General features: G+C 42.1%; 1 protein-coding gene across 4 annotated transcripts in view; it reads right to left on the bottom strand.

Moving 5' to 3' along the window:
* Positions 1 to 947: 947 nt before the first annotated feature.
* LOC136434469 (protein bicaudal D homolog 2-like) overlaps positions 948 to 9,887 on the bottom strand; it is a 38,765-nt gene continuing 29,825 nt past the window's right edge. For 3 of the 4 annotated variants that reach the window (XM_066427279.1, XM_066427278.1, XM_066427281.1), the window contains 3 exons: positions 9,479 to 9,717; positions 7,193 to 7,839; positions 948 to 5,089 (listed from right to left, as the gene is read on the bottom strand). In XM_066427279.1, coding sequence (XP_066283376.1) covers positions 5,036 to 5,089; positions 7,193 to 7,839; positions 9,479 to 9,717 — 940 coding nt within the window. In that variant the 3' untranslated portion in view covers positions 948 to 5,035. The remainder of the gene's footprint in view (positions 5,090 to 7,192; positions 7,840 to 9,478; positions 9,718 to 9,887) is intronic. The other variant, XM_066427280.1, reaches the window with a different exon arrangement.

Below are 9,887 nucleotides of genomic sequence, written 5' to 3'. Positions count from 1 at the left end.
TGTGATGGTAAAACGATAAGTGAATGTTGTTGGTAGAAACAGCCAGCTTCCTTGGCCCCAGAATTTCAAAAGATTGTTAAGTTGTTGTTTTTTCTCTAAAGGTTGTCAGTTGCTTCCGATAGACACGGTGTATTATTTCCTCACGAGACAACTCGAGTCAAGGAAATGTAACAAGGCCTTTTTTTGGATTGGTTTAGCGTGCTCTTTTGATTGTAAGACTGTGTAATTCAGCCGGTTCACTGTCAAGAATGTAACATCGGCTGCAATGCTGTTTTAAGTTTCGTATGTGTCAATCTCTGAATAAACCATTTATAAAAGACCTGGGTTTCCCATGAATAGTTTCATCAGTTTGGTTGATGAGGGGAAATATAAACTGAGTCACGTAAGGGACCGGGTACCGTATTCCTCACACTGTAGCAGAGACACCTATATGCAGTGCAAAGTGGAACTAATCTCCAAGCAGCTCTATGCTAATCTCCAAGCAGATCTACACGGGGCGCGAAAATCGTATATGTTAGCCAGAGAAGCTCCAGTCAGCCAGATAAGCTCCAGTCACGGGGCTGGCTGGAGCTTATCTGGCTGACTGGAGCTTCTCTGGCTAACATATACGATTTTCGCGCCCCGTGTAGATCTGCTTGGAGATTAGCTCTATGCCTCTATCGGTGGCAAAGACGGGATTCAAAGCCAAAGGGCAAAAGCAATTCTATTGGTCACCGGTTTACCTTTGGATACTGTCTTTGCCATCGATAGATATGCTTGGAGATTTAAGTGGAACCACTAAGTACTACCATGACGAAGGCGTCAGACGGTCACCGAAACGTCGGCTAGGCAAATAACACTTCGTTGTGTACAAAGAACTTTGTTCTCCAGTAAGTGGGTTTCCGTTTGGCACAGTATCATTAAAAAAATTGTCGACTTGAAAAGGAAGACAACACGGACACAAGAAATACACCTCTAACATTCCTTTATTTTTTTTTTGTTTATCAAAATTTTTGGTAGGAACACGTTACGTGGTTCTCTACATAGGAGGTTCTCGTCGGTCCCCCGCGTCTCTTGTGACATCAGAAGGACTAGAAAGGCCTGGTTCAGTGGTACTTAGATACAAATTGTGCCTTGATTTACCCAATAACTTTCGCAGTGGAAATATAAAAATGCTTTGTCTCTATACTGCCAGTCTATGTAATAAATATCTCATACATATGTTTCATTGGACGCTTTGTACATAAATATCGGCTTTGCTAAGCATCCTATCTTTTACCCCAGGTTCTGGAAAATGTTTGGGTTGGTGTACATGAGCATGCTTGCAGGCCTTGCAGTGTTACGTATACGAGGTTGTGCAAAATCATGATATTCCTTCCATCTACATCCTACTGAACACCATTTCCTTGCAACAAACGGCAAATATGGCAACTCTGATGCTTTTCATATGACCCTAAAGCTCCTTCTGTACATGGCCAAATTCTTGACGCCACTCGTGGTTAGAAAATCAAGCACTTCGTCTCTTTTAGCAACTTTAAATAAAAATGCATCATTTTCCGTACCCATAAAATCCAAGTATTGGCCAAGATCTGTCGTCTGTATACATATGTCGTGCAGGGAAACATATTACAAGGCACAAGTCCCAGTGTATGCACCTCAATACAGGGTAACATACAGCCTACAGGTTTACATCATTTTCCTTTCTTTTGTTAGTCAATTGGGCCATGTACATCCAGTGAGCATAGCTATTTCATCATGTTTGGCAACATTACTCGTGCCCCCTTTACTCAAGACATGTACAATAAACACTTGGAAGTACAAGTTAAGCGTGACATCAATTCTGTCAAACGTCAATCAGTGGTGAAGGGTTTCTACCTAGTACTTCATTGCTTTTTCTACAGCTGCCAGTACTTTGTAATAACACTTTATCATAAAAAGCACTGCAAGCCCAAAGCATGACGTTAGTAGGTAAGAAATATTGTAGTCATCCCTTTATAGTAGTTAGCCTTCAGAGCAGGCTTCAGGGCTTTGGCTTATCATTTGCTGTTTTTTTGGTTGTATATCAGTATTTTCATTGGTACTGGTTTTCTGATAGCCACCTTGAATAATGATATATAGTCAGAAAACAGTATGCAATAAGCTAAAAAAAAGTCAAGCCCCAAAGCTTGCTATGGAGGCCACATTATAGTATAGGTGAGTCTTTGCCTACTTCTACATGTATATCATCCCAGACATGTGATAACAAGCAAGTCTCCCAAAGGGTCACCACAGGCAAATTCAGTAACATGTTAATAAAATCACTAAAGATAATCGTCTTTGTGGCAGCATCGTACCTGAATAGTGCATCAGTTGTAGCATACATTGTGTAGTACATTTGTAACATATTTCTCACAAGCAATTCTGGATTAGCATCATTCAAAAACATTGAGTACGTACTGGACGTTAAAAATCATGTCAGACCGACCATTACACAGCTATGGCACAAGAGGTATATACTGGAGTATCCGTTATAAACAATAAGCTATAGAATAAACCGAATAGTGATATCTCACAATCATTATTGCAATCTGAAATCTAACCGAAGACAAACACCATTGTGGTGGCTGCTCCTGTTTTAAAACCATGCCAACAAAATAATTCACGTACTGACCACTTACCTGTCTTTTTAGACAAGAATTCAGTACTTAACCTTCTTTCAAAACAGTATGAGATTAGATGTTAGAATAAGAATACAACACAATGGCTATAGACTTAGAATACGTTCAGAATCACCAGTGTTGCAATACACCACCACTCGCAATACTTTATCCAATGACTTTGTAGGAACTATAACTTCCCACAACTAGCCATGGAGGGAAAATCACTCATTACGTATCTCTTCACAAATCTGTCTTTTGTTAACATCATTACCAGTGTCTTTCATGACAACATTGTGTGCAATGATGAAAGTATTCTACCCAAAATATACTGGTATATCTTAATCACATAGTTTAGCATGCATGCTACACTGGCAAACAGTTCATCAAAGAATACCCTATTTCACTCAATTGCATCTCAATATATTCTGATCTACATTTCCGCTAAAAGATACCCAAGAACAGCTTAAATAATAGTGACTGATACCTTTTACCAGTACCCTCTAATCTCTATACTGTACTTTTGTTATACAACATAACATGGAAGATCTAGATGCAGCACTAGTAATGCCTTCTCTACCAAAAGGACTGAACTTTAGTAACAATATATAAATTAGGCATTCCATCTCTTATAACTGCTTATAATAGAGTATAAGCATGTGTTCACCTCTTCTGTCAGTAGAGTATAGAATCAGAATAAACATTAATAGGAAACTAGCATGTTACATAGTTGCTGTAGTAGGAATAATAAATAACTGCAACATATTACTGCATAATTTCTGCAAGTGTCGTACTTCACATAAATAAATGATCAATTTTGATATCATAAGCGATGCATATATGGAAGTATGTAAATTGCCATTCTTTAAAAACAATACAAAACATAGATTGCCCTGAATACATGTGTAAAAATAAGAATATAAAGCTTTGAAAGAAAAGAATTCATTTACAAGGTAATTGGTGGGATCAAGATCGGTTTGGCTGGAATAGCTTGCTTTACATAACTCATCAAACATAAACCTTTATTATGTTTGAGTATTAATGACTATTACGAAGCCAAACTAGCCATACAATAAAATGTAACATACAAGCACGCTCTCAAAAACATGCTGTCTATACAAGTGTCTTTGTAAACTATCACATATAACATGTAAGTATACTGGAATGTGAATATGACTTATTCTAAAAGCCTACCCTTTCCATTTCATTAGTATGTTACATATACAATACATTAACAAATGCACTTTAATAGTAGTTAAGAGTTGATAATAATATACAATACCACCAAAAGTGTTAGTTACAGTCGCAAAATTCAATGCTTTAGTACAGTCCCTTGCCCCCCTCCCACTCGGAAGAAACCATCATAGTTGAGGGGGTGATCAGCAGGTGGATGGATCCACGGGGCCCATGCACATGCAAAGATGGCTGCTGACATGCATGACTTCTAACACTGTGGAAAAGAGGAAAATCACAGAAAGGAACCGTAGTTAAATAAGAGCTGATACACCTGCACAATGGCATAACCACTTAAAGGTACTGGCAAAGGAATGCAAAGACAGGTGTGTCAATATGTTGTAAGTAAGAAAGAAGAAGAAATGATAGAATGATCTTTATAACTTAGAGGACTTGTATTGAGTACAACAAATTGTGTAAAAAGTTGCAAACAAAAATTGCACATTATATTGCTATGCCAAATTGGGAATGACTTGAATTCACCACCTTGCATAGATGCATGACATGCATATTAATCACCTCCCATTGAGGGCTGTTCTAGCAGCTAAGGTACAAGTTTTGAGTCCTATACATGCAGTGTTCACACAGTGACTTCCTTGGCAATATGGCACCACAAAGTTTTAATATTATAATACATAAAGTTTTTATATGGCAAGCTTGTGGACAGAATAGCCTAACCAATAGCACAGTGAGAAATTCTTTCACAACCCCTTTGGGAGCACTGTGTTGGCAATAATACGTGATACCGAACACTAAAAAGCGGGTCATATAAAAGAGTTACTTTGATTGCACCTTAAGTGACGACAACATCGCAAGCTAGCTAAAGACTTCGTCTCAGGAAACTTGCTGTTGTCATTTTGTAGAAATGTCTCGTACCGTCTTCTGGGTTTCTCCAAGAACACTTTTGTTATCGTCGATACACTGATTTCTGAAGACTAGAAATTCTCCATTTCTTTAAAATCATGTGTTACACAGTGCACGGTCATAGTTGTGACCTCACTCTGTATGTACATGTACCTTGATGCTGTGATAGGGTATTAACATACTGAGAACATGTGTAACACTTTGGTTAACTCCTATCTATTCATCCTTGCACCGATGGTCAGGCCTCCTCCCTAGTTTTGGCACTGTAGTGCTAGAGAGAGAGGGAGAGAGTTCTCCTATATATGCAGCATGGGGCTTGTGCTTCAGGTTTTGTCTCGGTGGCGCCTGGCACGGGACTCCGAGTCTCTGCGGTGGCTCTGAAACCAGGCAAGTCTTAGTTCTCACTTTCTTTAAGACATAACCAGGGGAGTTGACACTTGCATAATACCAAAGTCGGTGAGTTCGTTGACAGGTTGTGGTGGGACAAAGTCAAGTCCAAGATAATGTTACGCACCACCAGAGTTGAGCATTCATGCCAACAGACTGAAACTTTAGGTTAAGCGAAGGGCTACAAATGCAGCAGTTGTTATGCGTTAGATATGCCACAAGTTAGATATGCCACAATGCTTTGCAGAATGTGTTATTGCGAGTTTCATACAGTGTTACCGTATTGCAAGTAGCAAAAGTTAATTGTCATGCTTAAGTCATGACTCATGACCGTGACATTCAAGTCCCTTTATCATCACCAACAAGTCAGGATCAGTTCAGAGTTGTCAGATAAGTGTAACAAGTTTGACAGTAGATGCATGTACATTCAATGATAGCTTAGATGCTTGAGGGCTAACTTAGCCACTAAGTACAATGCCATCAGTATCATACCTCTACATCCCATACCTTTGTACTGATTCAGAAGCCAACTTCATCAGATGTGGCTGTTCCTACATTCCCAAGGAAACCATGTCCAAGGCATGCCTAATGACATGCTAACTACTTTGTCCATCATGCTGACACAAGATTGAAGACAGAAAAGTGGACAGGTTACATGATTGTTGTTCGTGCACAGAGAATGTTTGTCAAGGTGGTAAGGAAAGTGTGGACAAGGTGCAGGATCAGACTTCAACAAATGTAAAGCTGCTGCTTCCTCCCAGTACTACTTAAATAGTGACGTTATCGTTTTGGATGAGTTCAACTCAAGTTTTAGGATTTAACGAGACTGTCAACACATTTTACAAAGCAGCTTGAATGTTGAGCCCAATCCCATACCTTGCCCACTCATTCCTTTTGCATGCTGACATGATATTGACATTTGTGAGGTATATAATGAATGTAGGATGGTACAGTGTACATCGTCATAGCAGCTTCTTGCCAAGATGTCACCGAAGTTAGCTTTGACAACAAAGTATCAAATCATAGTAGATTTCTGCATCGGTATATGTTTTCCACACTGTTTTTGTTCGCTTTGTATTTTTCATAAAAGTTGTAACGATTTTTTTTTTCAAGAACTGCAAATAGACCACAAAACCAGATGTACTACCAAAACTTTAAGGTGATTGTCTCTTGGGAAGAAGGCCATGTTGTTAAGTACAGATTGCTTATTAACCTTCTCCCTGCTGCTTAACCCTGAACCCAATACACATTTGGTACAGAAAGAAGTTAACTCAGCGAGAAGAAGGTTACAGTACAGACAACGTACGTAACAGGAAAGGTGGACCGGATGATGATGTACAGTGAAAAGGCATTCTAATGGTATCTACTACCCTGAGAGACCGTATTTACAAGGTAGAATGTGAAACCGTTTGTCCCCCTATCAAAAAAAGGTGTGACAATATAATCTAAATGCAAAAGCTGTTTCTCTCTTGGATGGCTTAATTTCACCTTGTTCAGTTGTTGCATGTTTGGCATAGTCAAACTTTTGTTGTTGTTGTTTTCTTACAAAATGTCAACTTTTGTTTGGTGTAGGCCAGGAGGATGATAGGCAGACACTCACTAGCTCACCCCGACGCCTGGCCCCTACCTGTCACACAGTCGACGTCAGGGGGCAAGGGGGTCGACTGGATTTCCCCTTACTCTGCAGCCTAACACCCCCGGGTACAAGCATTACAGAATCCCATTGTACAGCTCTGATCACCTCTGCATGTACTGTACAGTCTTATCAGTCCTGCTACCGACAGGCACACATCGAGCTGCGGGAGCAAACTTTGAAAGGAAGTTGTGAGAGGCTGAGATCAACTCAGCACCCACCCTCCGCCTAGCCCCGGGCAGCTATTTGCACAGTCGTGTGGACCTCGTATGCGTCTGTCACTGCCTCCATGCCGAGAGTTAGACACGGAAGAGGGCGGTTCTTAGTGGTTCATGGCCCCTCCCGGCCGATATGTAGCCCCCGTGAAGTGGTGGGACCCCCCTAACCCCGCCCCTGCCCCCCCACCGTCGCGGTGGTGGTCTCTATGCCTCATGGAGGGTTGCCTCCCCCTCGGACTTACTTTGGTGGTGGTGCCGCCGTATCGAGACGACATCCGCATCGAGCTCGACCGCTTGACGCGAGTGGTCTGCTCCCGGTCGAACTCCAGGTCCTCGAGTCTCTGTGTGAGCGCCAGTTTCTGCTGTATGGCCATGCGGAGAAGCGAGTTGAGCGTCTTCTTCTCATCCTCTGCGGCCGCCAGCTGTCGCTGCATCTCGTCCAGCTGGCTGACGTACTCGTCGCAGCGACTCGCGAACATCGCCCGCAAGGAGGAGAAAGTGGCGGCGTCCTCCTTGAGGGCCTTGAGTTCCTGGCGAAGCTTCATCATGGTCTCGTGGACCATGGACTTCTCCGACTCGTACTTACTCTTGAGGTTGGCCAGGGCCACCTCGGCGGTCTGTTTGTTGGCCTTGAGGACGGTGCGCAGCGTTGCGATCTGCTCGCGTTTCGCGCTCAGGAGGGATTTCAGCTTCAGCACCTGCTCCTGCAGCTCGGCCTTGTCCATCGCATCCGAGGAATCCACTGGCGACCGCTGGCGCGCAACCTCCACCGTGTGGTCGATTGCACGCTTGAGGTGCCTAATCTGGTCCCTGACGGTTTGCAGCAAGTTGTAGCAGGTCGTGGGGTCACCCTTGACCTCCCCGTTCTGCGCGACGGCCCCTTCCGGTCCTGCATAAGAGACAGCTTTTGTTAGCAATTGACAGATCATAGTATTGTCATCCCATACTACTTCACCATCTTGTATAAGATAGACTACCACATAATATTGTATTAGATAGATTGGTTAGCCTAATAGAATGTTATCTATGTACCAGTGAATGCCATACTTTGTACCTTGTACAATTGTTGTGCAATAAAGTTATTATTATTATTCCAGTGTACAGCCCGTTGATAGACAATTTAATTTTCTCCCCTTTAGATTCTATAGCGTGTTATTTAAAGAATGTACATGAATATTAATTGTGAGAGCTTGTATGATTGTATGCCTGTATGATCTTATCATGTTAACTAATGTAACTATTTTATTCCACTTTGTATTGTGCAGGAAGGTTGGCCCCTCACAATAGCTACTGCTAGTCGGGCAACATTGGCTGTTGTACTGTGTACACAGTCAAAGAAATAGATAAATAAAATAAATAGATACTACGCCAAAAATGGTTACTCAAGTGACTTGATAAAATTTTGAAACAGTCAGACGTTGCAGACAGCATCCGCTATCTTTCTTCAGTGACTAGAACTGGTGACCAAGCACATAGGGTGACCACTACTCATCTCCATCAGTGTACTGGGTTCTTCTATGTGTTAGCTTACTGCTATAAGAGGTATGATTCACATGTCTCAAACGTGGGGCTCTCGATAAGTGTGTTGGGTTCTTTTAGGTGCTAGATTATCTATAAAAGGCATGATTCACCTGTCTCTGTTGTGGGGCTCTCGATAAGTGTGTTGGGTTCTTTTAGGTGATGGATAGCTATAAGAGGTATGATTCACTAATATTTCTCAAACATGGGGCTTTCGATAAGTGTGTTGGGTTCTTTTGGGTGCTAGATAGCTATAAAAGGTATGATTCACATTTCTCAAACGTGGGGCTCTCGATAAGTGTGTTGGGTTCTTTTGGGTGCTAGATAGCTATAAAAGGCATGATTCACCTGTCTCTGATGTGGGGCTCTCGATAAGTGTTTTGGGTTTTTTTAGGTGCTAGATAGCTATAAAAGCAATGATTCACCTGCAGGGCTCAAAATACTGGGTGTATGTGCACCTGTGTGCACCCAAAATTTGAGGTGTGCACCTAATTCTTAACTGTGGGTGCACCAGTGCACCTAGATATTTTTTGTAGGCTATGGGGTAAAGGTACTATTGTGCACTAGTATATAGGATATTCTTGAAATGTAAATATAAGAAAAAGCAATTTCGCAGTAAGCTATAGAATTACAGCCAGTAGTATTAAACTTTGTAATTATGTTTTGCTGACATTCAACTTTATTTTATGTGGTACACCCAAAATTCTTTCTGTGCACCTAATTTTTGGGGTTGGGTGCACCTATTTCCAAAAATGAATTTCGAGCCCTGACCTGTCTCTGATGTGGGGCTCTCGATAAGTGTGTTGGGTTCTTTTAGGTGTTAGATAGCTATAAGAGGTATGATTCACATTTCTCAAAAGTGGGGCTCTCGATAAGTGTGTTGGGTTCTTTTGGGTGCTAGATACTAAGATAGCTATAAAAGGCATGATTCACCTGTCTCTGATGTGGGACTCTCGATAAGTGTGTTGGGTTCATTTAGGTGCTAGATAGCTATAAAAGGCATGATTCACCTGTCTCTGATGTGGGGCTCTCGGGGCTGGACGGAGGGGAGTCTGTCCCCCTTCTGTGTTGCTGCTGCGCTGCCGGGTCGGCTGTGCTGAGGCTGGAAGGCCGGATCTCCGCCATGCTGTTCCGTCGCGCCAGCGTGGGGCTGGTCTGCCTGCCGTGACCGTTACGGGATGAGAGGATGGGCATGGACCCCGCTCTCAACCTGTGACCGTGACTTTTCCTCTCCTTCTTCATACTGTTCCTGCAGGACAAGTAGGGAGAAAAACTATGTTATGATTCCAACAGACAAGGATATGCATCTGTACACAGTATTTACAGGTTCATTGTACCAGGGAAATTCCCTTTTTAACAAGCACAATGAACAGTGGACCACGGCCTAACATCCCGTCATAAGGACTGCTGCACTTTCCA

This window comes from Branchiostoma lanceolatum, chromosome 5 (genome assembly GCF_035083965.1).
Source record: "Branchiostoma lanceolatum isolate klBraLanc5 chromosome 5, klBraLanc5.hap2, whole genome shotgun sequence".
Taxonomy (NCBI): domain Eukaryota; kingdom Metazoa; phylum Chordata; class Leptocardii; order Amphioxiformes; family Branchiostomatidae; genus Branchiostoma; species Branchiostoma lanceolatum.
Note: the sequence above shows the minus strand (reverse complement) of the source record. Positions and strands in the feature narration are given on the sequence as shown.